General features: G+C 45.5%; 1 protein-coding gene across 1 annotated transcript in view; it reads left to right on the forward strand.

Annotated features, from left to right (window-relative positions):
- CAP2 (cyclase associated actin cytoskeleton regulatory protein 2) overlaps positions 1–20203 on the forward strand; it is a 139669-nt gene that overhangs the window by 53128 nt on the left and 66338 nt on the right. The window contains exon 4 of the mRNA XM_066579397.1: positions 287–364. Within this exon, the coding sequence (XP_066435494.1) occupies positions 287–364 (78 nt within the window). The remainder of the gene's footprint in view (positions 1–286; positions 365–20203) is intronic.

The following is a 20203-nucleotide window of genomic DNA, read 5'->3' on the forward strand; positions in this document are numbered from 1 at the left end:
CTGCATGCAGCGCTTTTTCTTCCTGTATTTTGAGCCGGTCTGCGACAGAACCTCCGACCAGAGGGTCCATCGCAGGTGTGAGACTACCCATCAACTTATTTATGATGTTTAATGACAATGTTTAAGACTATTTTCCCTACTGTGTTCTAATGAATAAGAAATCATATGGGAGATCTAGATAGTTTATTAGATGTGAGAGATGTGATATAAATGCTCTCCTGAAATTGAGCGATACACACTCTGAAATGCCTTGTCGATTGATATCTTCTTCTCCTATTTCTTCCAGGCTGCACTAGTGGAAAATGCATTTAAAGCTGAAAGAGTATTTTTGGCTTATGCCTCTCAGCACCAGCAGCCCCCGGAGGTAAGCAACAGTAATATGATCAAGTGTGGTGCAATTAGCAATGTTTTAGGTTTTCATTGGCCTCCTAGTAACTGCTGATGGTTGGTGCACATATAACATACATATTCCTATATAATTTTTGGCCAATGGGTGAGAAGTCATGTCATGTGACTGAGAAATGAAATCACTGCAGTTGAAGGCTGGCTCTGAATGAATGGGATCTTGGTTATACTGTATATATAGACTGTTAGGGCTGGTTCACATCTGTGGTTGCTATTTTTGTTTGAATTCCGTCTGGCTGTTCCTATTTTTGTAGTAAAAAACTGAATTCACACAGAAATAAACATTTACATATTTTTCCTCATTGACTTCAATGGATTTAAAAAAAAACTGTATTGTTTCCGTTTCCCTGCATTCTATTTGGTCTCCTTTTGTTAAATGGAACAAATAGTGCAGTCAGAAAAATCCTAGTTAGATGTTTGACTCCTAGTCAAAGAGACTGGTCGTACCGGACTCTCCGCACCCATGGTATCAAGACTGATGACACAGCCAATGAGAAGAGCTGTCACTTTTGATGTGGTAGGTGGGAAAAGCCTGACCACATGACCAACCTAAGAAAGGGGAGTGGCTACTCAGTGCTGCACCTGCATATAGGTAAAGAATATAGCGGTGCCAGGCCAAATGTGCACAACTCAATGCACATCCACAGCCTACAGATAAAGATAAAGCGTGACAAAGAGCATTACACACTGGCAATGGCACCCAGGTGCTCCCCCAGCACCAAAAGCCAAACCACATGTTGTAATTGATAGAATGAACAAACGCAAACAGGCAGGCAGCCAAAGCGCAATATGGCGGAACATTGCAAAAGTGCAAACAACTGAAAAAAAGCCATTCACACACATCCTACAAGGGAAGGAGCGGCTGCCCAGCACCAGAAAAGCAAATGGATACACGATACAAAAGGAGTCAGGCCAATAGACAGGTGTGATGCACCACAGAGGCTTACAGCCTATTAGAAACACCATTGTTATATCAGTGGGCTGCCCTGTAATACAAAGGTGAACCATACTGGCATAGACACCCCAGGCTCCCCAGCCTATAAGGTCAAACTGCTAAATAACAAATATTTTGATAAATACAAATAAATGTGAGGTATTGGTTAATATTTTGGCCAAAATATGGAAGCTCACAAGCCCACGTCAAGTGTCCTTGTTTCCGTGTCCCTACACTAATATGCAAAAGTCACAGAAAAGGGATAAAAATACAAAATCACAGGGGAGTATGGCCAAATTCACTTATCAAAAATAGTAGTAGGGCATAGATAAGGAGGCAGGATACATGACCTTTACTTATATGCAGGTGCAGCACTGAGCAGCCACTCTCCTTTCTTAGGTTGGTCAAGTGAGTGGTTCTAATTAGTACCTTGCACCTACTTCTTGCTCCTCCATTTAGCATTTGGCCTTTCTGCTTCTACTGGGAGGTTGAGTATCCTGTCTTCTTATCTGTGTCCTACTACTACGAGGTGTCTTCAAAAAGTACCCAACATTTATTCATAAAAATATTTGTATTAATATACCACAATCTAACACTAATCTCCATCAAAGTAGTCCCCTTGGGCAGCCACACACTTCTCCCAACGCTTCTGTCACTGTCGGAAGCAGTGCTGAAACACCTTTTTTGAGATGGCGTGTAGCTGGTCTGTCGCATTCTGCATGATGTCTTCTCTGGACTGAAATCTGGTTCTTTTCAGGGCATTTTTAGCTTGGAGAAAAGCCAGAAGTCACATGGAGCCCTCGGGAGAGTAGGAGCTTGAGTCTCCACTGCTGTGAAGCGGTTGTACCACTCCTTTATCTGTGTGGTGCCCATTGCTTCATCCCCAAAGGCCTATGGAATCTTGCGGATCATTTCCAAAGTGGAATCGCCAAGCTTTACGCAAAATGTAATGCAATACTGTTGTTCCAGGTTTTCTGACAGACGGCTCTCACTTACTCTTCCTCACTCATCGTCTGTCTGCTGGCGACTGACAGCTTCTGCAGGCAAAAAAAAATCTAAGCATGCGCATTAGGGTCGCCTAAATACGTGCACCAAACCGCACCTCCCTTGCTCCATTTGTTTACGCACAAAAACTAAAGGCTGGATACTTTTTGGTAAGCGAATTTGGCCATTGCAGTATATAGTGATTGTAATGTTATCTATGTAGCCAAGCTACAGGCAGAGCTTCATTGGCATCCATGCTTGATAACCCTGGGAGCCTCCACTGGTTCCAATTGCTGCAGTTACTAGTGACTATATCAGCTGTAAAAAATAGCTAACAGCTGCCAGGTATGGGGCGAACTCGGCGCCTGAGCCCACTTCATCCACCCTACATGACCACACAAAGTAAATTTACTGTATTTACAGCATGTAGTTGCAAAGTGGTTAAAGGGGTTGTCCAGGATTTGAAAAACATGGCTGCTCTCTCCAAAAAACAGCATCGTTCCTGTTCATAGGGCCGTATGTGGTATTGCAACACAGCTCCCTTAAAGTGAATGCGAGCTGAGAGACAATACAAGACAAAGCGCATGGACAAGGGTGGCGTTGCGCTTGGAAGAAAGCAGCCATGTTTTTCTAACCCTGGACAACACCTTTAAAGAAATCCCAATGTCTTATAGTTTTCCCTTTTGACCACTAAGCTTAATAATAGTCTGACACTTCCTGTTCTGTACAATAGCCTCATAGACTTCACAGTAACATTTATGAGACTTTTCTAGGCATTATTGTGCTGGGAGAGAAAGGAGGTGAGCTGTGACCATCACCTATTGTGAATGGTGGATCCTGTGTTATCTATATACAGGTGTGACCATTCATTGTAATCCTACTAGTGAGGATAATAAGATGATTGCTGAAAGGTCTTCTCTGTACAAGAAGCGTCAGCCTATTATTAGGCTTACCAGCAAATGTATAACTGCAGGATTTTAGCATTTTTTTCTTAAATAAACATGGTGACATAGAAAATATATTAAAAAAAAGAAAAAATATATTTTTAACATAATAATCCCCAGCCATATATTACAACTGCAGGATCAGACTACAAGAGGTTGTGCTTGTAGTCTGTTACCATGGAGACACATAGGTCTGATTAAGGGCTGTAGACACAAACCCCTGGGAATTTTTTTTACCAAGACTATTCGCAAACTTACTCAATTTTTTTTATTTTAGATGAGGCAATGAATTATTGCAACGATGGACATAGCCTTTAATTCTAGATCTATTTATACATGTTTTTTGTTTTGCAAACGTGTCTTTCTCAGTTTAGTTCAGTAGATCTCACCGCGTTCTGCCCAAACTAAATGGCTAAATCTACAAAGTCTTTGTTAAACCCGAACAGGAAAACTAAACATTAGTTTATCAGAATGCAGAGGGATGAGAAAAGCTAATGAAGATGACAGCATATGTGTGAATGCCAGAGAAAAGGGGTAATTCTGTCATTCAGCTGTCTAGACTGTTTGCTTTAGTAATGTAAAGCTGTGAATGAACCATTGAGTCACAGCTAAGGCTTGGAAGCTTTGCACAGATTCATAGACAGCAGAGTGGAGACTGAGAGGATTTGCTTTGCTGTTCAATGTCACACAAGGTGACTTCATCTTAGATGTTTAATTATGAAACAAATGTAGTACTAATTAGATGTCTGTTAGGCAGACTTCACAAGAGCGTAAGCGTATTTTGCGCGTTTTTTTATATTTGTACTTGTAGCTGCTTTTTACTATACTTTTTTCTCACGCAAGTCATACACGAATGCATGTGCAAAAAAAAAAATGCACCAATGCTCCCAGCCATTGATATGGCCAAATTCTTTCGTTCAAAAGTATTTTATTCGCATAGTTTCAACAATATAAACATTTGTCAGTCATTTGCTAGCAGTTTGAAATGGCACTCCGTTGTCTTGACAAAAGTAAATAAATTCTTTACACTTCTAAAACGTCAACTATGCGTCTCTTTTCCTACTTGGGCAGGTTATGCTGACTAAGGACAATAATCTTATACTACAACATAAACCTAACTATAGAAAACACTTAAGCCTTGCACGGAATGGAGATAAGCTTTAGAAGGATCTGTGAGGACGAGAGGGGAGAAAAAAGAGGGGTATTGTGGGAATAGAGCGAGTCCACCCTGAGAAATTCCGTCGGCTGACGGGAGTAACGCGGTAATTACTTCAACAAACATCATCCTCTCCTCTCCTCTAGCTTTATGTGGAATTCAAGTCTGGGTGTTGATCTCGAACCCGTTTGGGATTGTAGAGGGGGATCCCCTTTTCCCATCGGGTAGGCTTAACTCAACTAAACACGGACACTCACGTAGACGTTTGGGGGGGAGGGAAGACACTAACCATTAGGGGGCAGAAGATAAGGATGTGTGGGAAGGGTAGGGGGGGAGGGATCAGGGTCAGGAGGCGCTCCTGGGCAGCTACCTCTAGTCGCTAGCCCGAGTAGGGGGTTGGCCGACTGATCCGTGGTCTATCCAGCCTTTGAGGTCGTCTGAGTCTCTAAACGCGACCCATGGTTGCCACGTCCTATAGTGTGTTTCCCAGGATTTCGGGTCGTCAGCCCCCAATTCGTCAAATCTCATGAGGGCATGGAGTTCCTCGACCCACATGCCCCTGGTTGGGATAGTTGAGGATCGCCAGAACCTTGGGATAAGTCTTCTCACTGCTATTATGAAGTGTTTTAGGATGCTTGATTTAGCAGTTCTTATGTTGCCTGGGAACAGTGAGAGCAGGGCCATTCTTGGAGACATGGTTACCTCTGAGTGGTTGATATGGTTATAAAGTTTAGTTACCTTTTCCCAGAGGTCGGCCACTGGATGGCATTCCCACCATATGTGGGTCATTGTGCCTCTGCTCCCACTGCATCTCCAGCACAAGGGAGATACCTGGGGGAGGATCCCTTGAAGGTAGTCGGGGGTCCTGTACCACCTAGAGACTATTTTGTAATTGAGATCTTGGACCTTACCTGCTGAGGAAAGCTTATGGGTTAGGGCCCAGATTTTGTTCCAATCCTCATCGGTAAAGTCCTCCCCTAGTTCCCGTTCCCAGGCCCCTCTGTAGTTCGGAGTCTCTTCCTCCGTCTCCCGATCCAGTAGCAACTTGTAGAGTGTGGAAATCATGTGCCTCTGGCTTAGGTCCGACATACAGAGTTGTTCAAACGCCTTTAGGGGCGCCGTCAGGTTTTCTTTCGGTGTCAGCGAGCTCACAAATCCTCTCAATTGCAAATACTGAAGCCAGAATCCTGGCTGAGATGGGTGCTGGTTTAGGATCTCGGTCATGGGTTTCAGACCCGTCTGAGACACTACGTCCCTCACTCTGGGGAGCGGGTCTGCTGAGATGGCCAGCAGGCCCTTCTGTCTTAAAGTTGCGTCAAATGAGGGGTTTGCCAGAAGTGGGGTTAGAGGGCCTGGGACAGAGACCAGTCCATGTCTCGGGGCGAAACTCGCCCATGTTTTGAATAGGAGTAGTCCGAAGGGAGAGATGTTGGGGATGTGTTTTACCCCTTTGGGGGGGATCCAAGGAGCTCCGTATAGACCGTCTATTTCTCCCTCGTGCTCGATGTCGACCCAGAGTCTAGATCTTCTATTTTTGAGGATATCGTGCACGCAGTTTGCGATACTAGCCTTGTGGTAGAGGGAGAAGTCCGGTAGGCCTAGGCCTCCCCTTTCCTTACTCCTCGTCAGCAGCGAATATCGCATGCGCGGTTTACGTCCCCTCCAGACAAAGTCAGTGATCAAGGATCTGATTTTTTTCAGGAAGGTTCTTGGGAGCCCTATCGGGATAGTTTGGCATAGATAAAGGAATTTGGGCAGAACATCCATTTTGATTGCGTTTACCCGGCCATTCCAAGAGAGGTATAGGGGACTCCATTTGCCCAGATCCCTCTCCAGATTTTCGGCAAAAGGGATGAAATTTAGTTTAAAAGAGAGTGATAGGTCGGTTGGAATGTTGGCCCCCAAATATTTTAGGTGAGAGCTGACCCAGCGGAACGGGAGCACCGATTTCAAGTGGGAGACCTCGGCCTGCGGAAGTGTGACGTTAAGGGCCTCTGACTTCTGCGCATTGATCTTATAATTATTAACCCTTCCAAACTTTTCAAATTCCTTTAACAGTACGGGCATACTGACTCGGGGGTTGGACAGGTACAGCAACAAATCGTCAGCAAATAGTGCCATTTTATGTTCGGCGGAGCCGACCCTGATGCCTCTTATCGAATCGTTACTTCGGATGGCGTTAGCTAGGGTCTCCATGGTCAAAATATATAGGAAGGGGGAGAGGGGGCACCCCTGCCTTGTCCCGTTGCTGACTTTAAGTGGGTCTGACAGGGTCCCATTTACCCTGATCCTAGCTGTGGGGTCTTTGTAGAGCGCCATGATCCATTGGCGCATCCGTGGTCCTAGTCCGATTGCCCCCAGGGTGGCGGAGAGGAAGTTCCAGCTCACCCTGTCGAACGCCTTTTCGGCGTCGATTGACAAGAGGCATAAGGGGGTTTTTGATTCTTTGGCTCTGGCTATCAGGGACATCGTCTTGATGGTGTTGTCTCGTGACTCTCTGCCCGGGACAAAACCGACTTGCTCCAAATGAATCAGCTTTGGGATATGATTTTGCAGTCTATTTGCTATCAGCTTGGCGAACATCTTTATATCAACATTTATTAAGGATATTGGTCTGTAGCTTCCGCAGGCCGAGGAGTCCTTGCCCTGTTTAAGAATGATAGCGATGTGAGCTTGTAGTGCCTGTTGGGGGAACGGGTGTCCTCTGTTTACTGCATTGAAGGCTTCTACGGCTATTGGAGAGAGCTCTTCAGCAAATAATTTGTAGAATCTAGCCGTGTACCCGTCTGGCCCTGGGCTCTTGTTTACTTTTAGATTTTGGATTATGCCAAGTAGCTCTTGGGAAGAGAAATCTAGTTCTAGTTCGTCTGCCTCCGCTGGCGTCAGTCTCTTGGGGGCGTGGTTGGATAAGTAGGAATCTATTTCTCTCATAGGAGGTGATGTCGAGGATTGTGTGTCCTCATTTATATTGTATAGTTTATCATAGTAGGATTTAAATTCCTCTAGGATACCTTTGGTGTTGTGTATTATGTGGCCGTTGGAGGATTGAATTTTGGTTATACACTACCGTTCAAAAGTTTGGGGTCACCCAAACAATTTTGTGTTTTCCATGAAAAGTCACACTTATTCACCACCATGCGTTGTGAAATGAATAGAAAATAGAGTCAAGACATTGACAAGGTTAGAAATAATGATTTGTATTTGAAATAACATTGTTTTTACATCAAACTTTGCTTTCGTCAAAGAATCCTCCTTTTGCAGCAATTACAGCATTGTACACCTTTGACATTCTAGCTGTTAATTTGTTGAGGTAAGCTTGTGAAATTGCACCCCACACTTCTAGAAGCATCTCCCACAAGTTGGATTGGTTGGATGGGCACTTCTGGCGTACCATACGGTCAAGCTGCTCCCACAACAGCTCAATGGGGTTCAGATCTGGTGACTGCGCTGGCCACTCCATTACCGATAGAATACCAGCTGCCTGCTTCTGCTGTAAATAGTTCTTGCACAATTTGGAGGTGTGTTTAGGGTCATTGTCCTGTTGTAGGATGAAATTGGTTCCAATCAAGCGCTGTCCACTGGGTATGGCATGTCATTGCAAAATGGAGTGATAGCCTTCCTTATTCAGAATCCGTTTTACCCTGTACAAATCTCCCACCTTACCAGCACCAAAGCAACCCCAGACCATCACATTACCTCCACCATGCTTAACAGATGACGTCAGGCATTCTTCCAGCATCTTTTCATTTGTTCTGCGTCTCACAAACGTTCTTCTTTGTGATCCAAACACCTCAAACTTGGATTCATCCGTCCACAACACTTTTTTCCAGTCTTCCTCTGTCCAATGTCTGTGTTCTTTTGCCCATCTTAATCTTTTTCTTTTATTGGCCAGTCTCAGATATGGCTTTTTCTTTGCCACTCTGCCCTGAAGCCCAAAATCCCGCAGCCGCCTCTTCACTGTAGATGTTGACACTGGTGTTTTGCGGGTACTATTTAATGAAGATGCCAGTTGGGTACCTGTGAGGCGTCTGTTTCTCAAACTAGAGACTCTAATGTGCTTATCTTCTTGCTTAGTTGTGCAACGCGGCCTCCCACTTCTTTTTCTACTCTGGTTAGAGCCTGTTTGTGCTGTCCTCTGAAGGGAGTAGTACACACCGTTGTAGGAAATCTTCAATTTCTTAGCAATTTCTCGCATGGAATAGCCTTCATTTCTAAGAACAAGAATAGACTGTCGAGTTTCAGATGAAAGTTCTCTTTTTCTGGCCATTTTGAGCGTTTAATTGACCCCACAAATGTGATGCTCCAGAAACTCAATCTGCTCACAGGAAGGTCAGTTTTGTAGCTTCTGTAACGAGCTAGACTGTTTTCAGATGTGTGAACATGATTGCACAAGGGTTTTCTAATCATCAATTAGCCTTCTGAGCCAATGAGCAAACACATTGTACCATTAGAACACTGGAGTGTTAGTTGCTGGAAATGGGCCTCTATTCACCTTTGTAGATTTTGCACAAAAAAACAGGCATTTGCAGCTAGAATAGTCATTTACCACATTAGCAATGTATAGAGTGCATTTGTTTAAAGTTAGGACTAGTTTAAAGTTATCTTCATTGAAAAGTACAGTGCTTTTCCTTCAAAAATAAGGACATTTCAATGTGACCCCAAACTTTTGAACGGTAGTGTATATGAGAGTGGCGCTCTGGGGTGGAGGGCTCTGGCCAAATGGTTCCCGCATTTATCCCCATATTCAAAGGACCCTCTTCTGAGCCTGTCTCTGAGGGCCAGGGATCTTTGGTCCAGGATCTCAAGAATTTGCTGCCTGATAGAGGAGATCTCTGTTCTCAAGACTTCGCTTTGTTGACGTTTGTTATCAGCTTCTTTGGCCCTCAGGGATGCCAGTAGGCCTGAGAGGGTGGTGGATCTTTCTTTTTTGAGTCTGGCGCCTTGGGAGATTAGCACTCCTCTTAATAAACACTTAAGTGCCTCCCATTTAATTGGCGCAGGGGTTTGGTCTAGCTGGTGCGTCTCTTTAAAGACTTCTATCTCCTTTCTTAATGCCGCGACGCAGATGGGGTCTCTCAGAAGATTGTCATTTAATCTCCAAGATTGGCATCTTGGAGTGGGGCCCCACCCCGCTAGGCTTCCGTATACAGGTGCATGATCTGACCACAGAATATCTCCGTGGGAGCAGGACGGAATGCTGTCTAGGAGACTGTGTGATATCAGGAGGTAGTCTATCCTGCTATAGGAGTTGTGAGCTGCTGAATGGAAAGTGAAGTCCTGCTTCTCTGGATGCAAGATTCGCCAAAGATCTACTAATTGCAGTGTGTCTAAATGTTTCTTGAGGGCCCTGGTTGCCGATCGGGAGACGGAGGACTTACCCGAGGAGGAGTCTGAGATGGGGTCCATTACCATGTTGAGATCTCCGCCCAGGATCACTCTCGACCCGTCCGCGAAGTTGGCTAGGGCCTTCAGTATTCTAATTCCGGCTGGAACTTGGTTCTGGTTTGGGAGGTAGATATTGGCGAAAGTTATTACAATGCCTAAAATTTCTAACTTAAGAAAAATATACCTGCCTCCAGGGTCGATCAATGAGTCGATTTGTTGGCTCTGAAGGGTCCTATGTAAGGCGATGGAAACTCCTCCCGCCTTTCTCAGGGGGTCAGGACCATGTAGCCAGGAGGGATAGTAAGAGGAGGAGCAGGTGGGCACACACCCCGCTTTGAAATGGGTCTCTTGTAGCATGGCTACCATCACCTTTTTTCTATGGAGATGGTATATAAGCTGTCTTCTCTTCTGCGGGCTGTTCAGACCCTTAGTGTTATAAGAGCAGAAGGTTAGGTTTGCCATTTACAATTTGGTGAGAGGAGTGGGTATGTGCCTCCTGTCTCCCCCAGGGGGGGGGGGGGTAGGGTCGGACAGAAGGGTGACACATGAGGAAAGAGAAAGATGGGGGAAAACATAGGGGGCAACATAGAACACAAATTTAAACATTAACAAAAGGGGGTCGCTATGTACCCCTTAGAACTAACAGTCTGCCTAACCTAGGCAGTTAATTACAGCTTCAATAGGCTGTAAACCCTAAGTGGGAGAGTGGGGCCAGAGAGGGGCGGGCTCCTCCCGCTGACCAACCTCTCGTGTTGTGTTGTCCAGGTGTTTACCCGGACCTATCAATGATATATGTGGACAGAACCAGACCCGGCCAGGTCAGGTTTTCTCTGCATTGTTTTCCCGGTCCGGCGCCTCAGGTTTCGCCGGGCGGGAAGCCTCAAGATCAAGGGGGGGAGGGGGCAAGTATGGCAGAAGCGGATAGGTGAGATGAAGAGCCAGGGTGAAAGCAGAGCCTATAGCGCTATATTTATCAGTCCGGCTGATTCAGTCTCCCGTGCCGCCTCTGGTGTTGTTCCTCCCTTCCTTGTGGGGGTCTTTTCTGCCTCGTCTGGAGCTTTTTGTCGCAGTCTGCCAGGTGTTCCTGGGGGGCAACGTTGGGAGGGCACTTGGTGACGGCCAATCCGGAAGTCGGACCACTGGGAGTTCTAAGGTGCCTAGGAAATTTGGTAGATCCCCTAGGCCTCTGAAGGTTGTTGTCTTGCCGTTCCTTGTTGCGTGGAGCTGGAAAGGGAAACCCCAACGGTACGGGATCTCTTTTTCTTGTAGAAGAGTCAGCAGGGGCCTCAGCGCCCTGCGCAGCTGTAGGGTTCGACGCGAGAGGTCTGGGAGGATCTGAATCGGGGAGCCCTTGTAGTTCAAGTCTTTGATGTGGCGCATTTTTTGTAGTATCAGGTCTTTATCCTTGTAAAAATGGATTCGGCAGATCACGTCCCTGGGTCTGCCGGGGTCAGAGGATTTAGGGCCGAGCGATCTATGGATTCTGTCCATTTCCATGGAGGAGGACTCTGGTCTTTTTAGTATATTATTAAAAAAGGACTGGGCCCAGGTTTCCAGTTGAGATGGTTCGATTTCCTCGGTGAGGCCTCTGATTCGCAGGTTATTCCTGCGGTGACGATTTTCCAGGTCGTCTATGTGGGTCTGCAACTCCAGGATCTGTTGGGAATGTAAATGCAGTTCCTGGTTGTGGGATTCGAGTGTTTCAGTGACTTTCTCTTGAGCCTCCTCAACTGCCTCGACCCTCTGGCCTATTTGCCGAATCTCATGCTGAAGGGAAGCCACGTCTTCCTTGCGGGCTGCTTCTAGTTGTTGGAACAAAGCATCTATATGGTGCTGCGTCGGTAGGGCCTTCAGGTGCTTCTTCCAATCCCAGTTGTCCTCCTCCTCCGCCAGATGATGGGGGTTGGGGGCTGTGTTCTGGGCCAGTTGTCTGTGGACGGGTGGATGCCTCTCTCTATGGCCGGAGTCGTCTTGAGCGTTTGGCCAGCGGGTGGTCTTGGGTTTGGTAGCGGGCTGGGGGTCAGTCTGTCTCAACTGTCTTGTGTTGGTTCTTTGTGGCTTTGGAGAGCCCTGGTTTAGTTGGGGCGTCGCAGTGCCTGCGCCTTTGGGGTGAGGACTGCTTGCAAGGCCCTTATTGGGGTCACTCTGCCCTGGGGATTGAGCTGTGGAGCTGCGTAGAAGTGGGGAGCTGCTCCGTGGCGGGGAGGTGGGTGCTGGTGACCCTCTTGGCAGGGGGGGATCTTGCTGTGGGGGTTCTCTCCCTTTCTCCATTCCTTGCGGGTGTCCCTGTGTAGTTTCGTCCCCCGCTTGCGGCTTGTTGCTCGTGGGGAGTGTTTTCTTGTCCCTCTGTGGCACAGGGGACCCCTCTGACGAGCTGGTCTGGTGGGGGCTTTCTGCCTCAGACATCCAGTGCCCTGTCGCTTTGTCCCCTGGAGTTCTATGCAGTACCACTGAGGGGGGGGCTGTCTGAGCTCCGGGGAGCTCGGGCTCCGAGCTGCTGCTGTCTCCTCTCTCCCCTGGGGTTAGCCCGCTGATATCACTCACCCCTCCTGTTGCCTTGGATGCAGGGACTCCGTTCCTGCTCGCCGCTTCACTGCTCCTCCCCGCTGTGCCGGCTTCAGTGAGCTCCGTCCTCTCACCTCCCGCTGGTGTCTCCCCGCTGTCTGCCTCCTGTCGGCTTTCAGAGGCTCCAGCTGTCATGTACGGGCTGCTGCTGCCTCGGGCGCTGGTTTTCCCGCAGGCTCTCCCCTCGAGCTGATCCTGCTCGGAGTCAGAGCTGGGGTGCCGCTCTGTAAAAGTTGCGGGCGCCATCTTGGCCGCGGCGGCTCGGACCTCCGCTCCCGCTGTTTTCTTTAAAAACATCGCTATGCTTCTCCTGGGGTTGTCTGAGGAGGCTTGAGGTGTCCCTCGTCTCTTCCCCCTCGCCATGCTTTCTGGTAGCCGGGTCTGGGACATCCACATAAGGGGTTAATTGGTGCTGGAAGCGGGAGCCGAGCTGATATGCTTCTCACTCCTCCATTAGCCGGCCACGCCCCCCTGGCCAAATTCTTTAATGAGTGTCAAAGAAAATAGAGCAAGCTGTGTTTTTTTGTGAAACGAAAAATACACGCTTGTGAACGAACCAATTGAAATCCATTTTCCTATTCTGCATAATGCGTGTGCAAAAATTTCATGCGCAAATAGGCAGTGCATAGAACCCATTGATATCAATGGATTCATCACATGAGCGTATTTCTCAGCCCTATTTCTCTGCACATTTTCACCAAAAGTCCTCATAGAGGTCAATGGGGATGTGCAAATGCACGAGTAATACACTAGGAGATGCATGAAACCTTGCGTAGTCGCGCAGAAAAAGAGCACATCTTGAACTCATTAGACTGATTAGACATTTTAATGGCTGGGATCATCAGTACGTTTTTTTTTTTTTTGCGGGCGCAAAAAACAGCAAAATATAAGCTGATGTGCGCACAATAAAAAAGCAACGTTCGTTCTGCAATTATGCGGCATCCATGCGCGTGCAAATATGTATACGCTTGTGTGAAGCTGGCCTACATGTGTATAATAGAATAGTTATTGTTTAAACCTGTAGCCATCAACCTATGTCTGTCCACGTTGTAAAGCCTGACCTACCGCCATGCCTATATCATCCATGGCTATCATTATGCACTAGGAGTTGTACCGCCATGTACTTGCATAACAGTCAGGAAGGAATGCGTCCGGAATGCACAGGGAGAAGACAAAAGTTCTGTTTTTCTATATGTTTACAGCGATTATACTGGAGTCCTATGATAAATATTCTGCATTGTGTAACCCTGATTTACATTACAACTCTCCTGAGTTCTATCCATATATTGTATATTACCAAATGACCGCTCTTGAATATTCACTAGGGGTTCTGCCTTTGTTCCCCCTCTTAGCATAAAGGACATTTCTGCTCATTAACATCAACATAGCTATATATCGACGTGTTTTTTGTGGCGCGAGTTGTGTTTTAATGGTACTAATTAATGTACCTTATAACGAATTAACAAAAACATTTTAGGGTGTGTTCACACTTAACTGATTTCGTGCTGATTCTGTTGTGGATTTTGGTGTGAATCTGCAGTGGATTTCACCCTTTCAATTAAAATTGAAGGGATTAAATCTGCTACAGATCTGCACAACAATCCATGATAAAATCCACAGAAAATCAGCTACCCTTGAATGCAACCTTAGGCCCCTTTCACACAACCGTAAGCATTTTTACGTTTGCCCGTACGCACCGTATATTCGCATGACTGAAGATTTGACCCGATCGAGTCCCGATTTTTATTCGCGTATTTCAAGCCATTCACGCGGGGCGCTATGTAAAAAAAAAAAAACGCAGGAAACCAATGAATGGCAGAAATCCTCGGAATAGCAAATAATGCTTAATTACGGCGATCTGTCTTTTCCCAGCGTTGTACGCCAGGTAACTCCCTACGCATCCCCTTTTCCAACTGCCATAGAAATCTATGGGAGCTTGCTGCATATCTTATCAAAAAATAGGTTAAGGGTAGACACTCACTAGCGTTATTTTCTCTCTTGCGCTGCAAGAGCACGAGAAAACTCCCGTCTCGCAGCGCAAGAAAGACGCCGGTATAGAACCGGCATATTGCTAGTGCTTTCAATGGGGCCAGTGACAGCAGCGCTAGCCCCATTGAAAGCATAGGGAGAATGCCGGGACTTCTGCAATAGCTGTGACAGCTGTGACAGCTGTGGCAGGAGTTTCCTTCATCCCCGCGGGGACCTCGGGGATGAAGGAATCCTCTGCCACAGCTGTGACAGCTGTGGCAGAAGTCCGCGGCATTCTATTCCATTGCTTTCAATGGGATTGGCACTGCTGCCGATCCCATTGAAAGCAATGCTTTCTGCCAAGCCCCGCAGAATGATTATCGGGGAAGGGCTTGAAATATAAGCCCTTCCCCGATAATCATCAGTAAGTGTTTAAAAAAATTAAAAAAAATATTACTCACCACTCCGGCGCTCAGCCGCGTCCTCCTGCTGGCTCCCCGACACTGCTATGAAGCTCTTTCAGCAGTCGGGGATTTAAAAATCCCCGCCTCCTGAAAGGGCTGTGCAGATTGGCTGAGGGCTCAGCCAATAGCAGCTACCACTTAGCTATTGGCTGAGTGCTCAGCCAATCACACATAGCCCTTAGCTATTCATTCATGTGGCAGAAGTCCCGGCATTCTGCTTATCTTTTCAATTGGGCCAGCACTGCTGCCGCTGGCCCCATTGAAAAGACTGGCGATATGCCGGCGTCATGTCGATATCTTGGCGTGATGCTGGCTTTTTTCTCGCACTGCGATGCGAGACTTTAACTTTACTCTCGCATCGCAGTGGAGAAAAAAACGCCAGTGGGTGTCCACCCTAAGACCTATCTTTTCACGCCATATAAATAAGGGGACCGAAAACAGTCACGTATGTCCTATTTTTTCAGGGGCAATTTTTTTATGCGGCAAAAAATTGTTCGTCTGAATGAACCCATTGGAATCCAATGCCTTGCGCGGTCGTGTTTTATGGGCTATTTTTTATTTCTTTTTTACGTGGCAAAATACCTGTGTAAATATGGTGGTGGGAATTAAGCCCCTAAATATTTTTAAGTAGGGTTAGGGTGGTTTCACATCTACGCTCGGGATTTTGCTTTCCTGCTCCGTTCGGGGAGCAGGACAGGGAAATCCCCAGGCCAAACGGTTCCGTCACCGGATGCAACTAAACTGTTACAGGCGGACTCTATTGACTAAAATGGGGTCCACACGTTTCCCATTCAGCTGCCTGGCTTTTAGCGGAAGAAATGCAGCACTTTTTCTTCCGGTATTTTCAGCCAGAACTGCCTTACGAATTGCCCATAATTTCCTATGGGATCTTTAAAAATATGGCATCACACTCGCATACCATGTGATTTGCATGCAAGTGCAGTTTTTACCATTGAAGTGTACTGGAAACACTTACAATCTTTTCACACGTGTAAATGACACGTGTGAAAATTGCAAGTACATAGATACGAGGCGATGCGTTACTTATGTAAAAAGACATCGCGTTCGCATCCAGAAACGCAGGTTTACGAATTTCTCAGATTAATATCCCGCTTGCCCGTGTGAATACAACCTTAGGGCTTATTCAGATGAATGTATATCGGCTGGGTATTCACGCCGGCTGATATACGGCGTCTCTCTCTGCAGGGAGAGGAGGCTGGAAGAGTCGGGAGCAGTGCTCTGAGCTCCCGCCCCCTTTCCGCCTTCTCTCCACTCCTCGGCACTATTTGCAATGCGAGCAGGCGGGACAGGGCGGAGCTAAGTCTCGTGAGTTGGCTCCACCCTGTCCCGCCCTCTCCCATTGCAAATAGTCCAGAGAGGAGGAGAGGAGGCAGAGGGGGCGGGAGCTCAGTGCACTGCTCCCGGCTCTTCCAGCCTCCTCCCCCTGCAGAGAGAGACGCTGTATATCGGCCGGCGTGAATACGCGGCCGATATACGGTCATCTGAATAAGCCCTTAAAGAGGGTTCTTCCACGTCTGTTTACAGACAGCTCAGTACACTGCACAGTGGCCCGGGTTGGTACTGTAGGCTGAGTCCTATTCACTTCAATACGACCATAAAGCAATGTACAGAGCTATCTGCAATCAGCCAGAAATAGCACAACGCCTTGAAATAGAGAAGAAAATTTGCAAATGTACCAATTTAGGGGAGTGATTTCATTTTTACAGCATTCATAATATGATTACAGCAATACCAAATTTATATTGTTTTTTTATGTTTTACTACTTTTAAAGAATAAAAAAAAAATTGGGACGATAAAGGTAATATTCTGAGATCCATAACTTTTTATTCTTCCACTGACAGAGCTGTAGGAACATTTGTTTGTGGCAGAAGCTGTAGTTTTTTTTTCGTACCATTTTGGGGTACGTAGAACTTTCTTAATATTTTTTTAAGTAAAGGGGAATTTTAAAAAAAAAACTGAATTCTGACACTGTGTTTTTGGTTTTTTTAATGATGCCTAATTTTCATCATTAAATAATAAAATAGTCTAACAGTTTGGATTTTTAAGAAAGCGGCGATACAAATTATTTTCATTTGTTATTGTTCAGATTTTTTATTGGAAAAATGGAGAAAAAGGGGAAAGTTTGAACCTTCCATTTCTTTACGTTTTAAAAAATCTATTCATTTTAAGTTTTTGTTTAGTTCCACTTGGAAACTTGCGATTGCTTGTACAATATACTGCAATACTTCCATGACACTTTTCATGGCTGCTAATAAGCCCTGCCTCCCCCACCCCACCTTGGCTTGTATGACTTTTATATGGCCCATATCGGGCAGGAACATTCACCCGAATGTTCATTTGCCTGATCATCAGGCAATGTAAAAAGCCAATGATCAGCCGTTTCCTTGTTCATTGGCTGATTGAGGCTTTTTAGGAAGCCTAAAAATGCTTGCTGGTTGGCATCACATCTCCCCATGTAAACATGGAGAAGTACCATTAACCAATGATTAGTGTGTGTTTAGGTATAGCGGCTACACAGGAAGTAATGCAATCTGTTTCTAAATGCACATATAAAGAAAAAGGCTTACCTGACACCTGCGGGGAGTCCATGATGGGGAACCCAACCTGTTGGCACCCAGAATCCTTGTTCGCTCTGGTACTGGAGACCTTACAACCAACAGGACATCCTGGAAAATGGAGTGCAGCTCGAGAGATCCAGACCCAACACTGTCAGAGTGTGGGTGCAATACAGAAAGGAGATGAAGCACTTGTAAGGGTTTCTTTTCCAAAATTGGAACAAAACGGTCCGCCAAACTTCTTCCCAGTGAGGGATCTTCAGTTTTAATATTAATAAAGTTTATATATATTTAAAAAGGGAATTTGATAGACAAGTCATCTAAATACATCTACACAAAAAGTGCATACACAGCTCTGCCAACGCGTTTCGGCGCTTGGAATGTGCATTTTTTCAGGCTTAATGATAGTACATAGTATACACAATTTAAATGATTTACCTGCGTTTCAAATGGGTCTCCCGTTGGTGTGATGTAGAGCGGCACCATCACGTCTTCTGGCATTTATTGTGACGTGTGGGCCAAGATGGCCACCATTTGGAACACAAAAAGTGTTCCACCAACTATTAATGATTTACTGCGCACCGTTTTCTAACAATTTTGGAAGAAAAACCCTTACAAGAGCAGAGAAACGTTTTTTCAGTTTTATCTCCATTAACCAACAATAACTGTATGAGGACAAATGATCATATTAACGACTGTCCATACCCATACAGACAATCCTGTTTGTGACCAGCAGTGAACGTGCACCGATCAATATGATTTGTCGATCGGGGCTTGTTACAATTATTCAATTCTTAGCCCATCTAAATGGACCTTTAGATGATGCGGTCAGTTAGCGCTGATCGCTGCCATTGCATACAGGTTTCAGCTGTTTCACACAGCCAGCATCCACTGGGTATGGAACAACTTGGCTCCTGAGCCCACTCCATGTCCCCCCATTGACTAATGACTTACATGTGTGTCACTGATTGTTAAAGGAGCAAAGTTCTATCTAGTTCCCAACTGCATATTAGTTCCATCCTGCAGGTGATTTCTTAATTTATTGCTTGTGCTTAAAAAGTGTATATTCAGATAATGAAAAACTATTGAAGAATATGGTCTTGCATTAAATAGGAGATGTTTTGTATTTTGAACCTTTAGGCGCAGTCAGACGAGTGTAGTTTACACGCTGCTAAGCAACGTGTAAACCACGCTGCTGTCATCCTGAAAAAGATTGCGTGACCGGGCTGCTTCTAGCTCTGTGGAGCAGCCGGTCATACATCCATGGTCCGGGCTGTGTGCTTCCACGGCTCCCATAGGAGCCTATGGAAAGCACCCTGCACCGCTGTAGACCACGGAGCTGACAGGCAAGTCTTTACTCGCTGACCGTTCTTTTTTAAAAGCGCTTCCATAGCATCTATTGGTTCCTATAGCAGCGTGTAAACCGCGCTCATCTGATTGAGTCCTTAGGGTGTGATGACACATATGGGATTTGGTTCAGAATTCATGAAAAATATGCAGCAAAATCCACATCAAATTCTGCAATAAAAACCATTGGTGTGGATTTTGACGTGGATCGACAGCAGACTTCACCCCTTCAATTGAAAAGCATCAAAATCTGCCACCTGTGAACGCACCCTAAAGTATTTCCATTTCAGACACTTATGACATATCCTGTAGATAGATGCAGCCTCCACCACTGGGACCCGCACATATGTCCAGAACTGGCCAACCCTATCCAGGTTCCCCTCCACTGCCCAAGGTGGCTCACCGAAACAGCCGAACTGGCCATTCTACAATGTTTTTACAGCTCCCATAGAAGTGGATGGAAGATGCAGAAATAGAACAGCACAGCGAGCTAAAATGTTTTGAATCTCAGAAGTTACAAAAATAGCGCAGAATAGCCGGTTGTCTCCATCTCAGCTATGATTGTCTGTCTTTGACCATGTGAAATATTTTGGGCGATGTGACTTATCTCTTAACTGCATGATGCAGACGCCATTTTGCCTGTTTTAAGCCACTGTGGACCACTATTGCTATAATAATAGCAGTTACACATGACATACAGTATATATAACTAGCACAATATATCCTTGTTGTATTACATGATTCTATAATAAATGGTGTAACTAGATCTGACATTCCTTACTAGATCATGCTGTATATTTAGGAGCAAGGATCATGTGAGTCTCAATTCGTGAACTAGAAGTCTTGTCATTTAATAGTAAAGCTACAAACAGCTAGAGGTTTGCATCTGGGATTATAGCCGCCATTTGTCATTTAGTCATTACTGCTGTATCCACAAATTTTATGAATCCTGTTTATATCTCCATGAAAATGAAATAACTGGGAACATGACTGTGCGGCTGCAGCATTATAAGTGTTTTACACCCACACTTATGAAAGAAAACATTGGCCAATTTAAACTGAGTTTGCTTGTACAATATACTGCAATACTTTTGTTGCACGTTTCATTGTTGCCTATTAAGCAAATATTAAAAAAAAGGTTAAGGCCAGTTTCAGATGAGCGTATTGTCACACGTCTGTAATATGGATCCATAATATGGACCTAGGCTACTACAGATGACATTACAACTAGATGTTATCACAATGTCATCAGCATTTGATCTGTTTTGGGTCTGTATTTGCTGCCGTTGGTTTTGTCTTTTTACTGGACAAATGTGGATCTGTATTTGTCCAATAGAAGGTAATAGCAATGAATGCAAAGAAGTAGGCAAAAATAGTGCTTGCTGCATTTTAAAAATATGGCCGTGAAAAACTATGTACATAGATTTACATTAGCTCTGTGTTATAGACTATAAAATACAGACCAAATAGGGAG

This window comes from Eleutherodactylus coqui, chromosome 9, assembly GCF_035609145.1.
Source record: "Eleutherodactylus coqui strain aEleCoq1 chromosome 9, aEleCoq1.hap1, whole genome shotgun sequence".
Classification (NCBI taxonomy): Eukaryota; Metazoa; Chordata; class Amphibia; order Anura; family Eleutherodactylidae; genus Eleutherodactylus; species Eleutherodactylus coqui.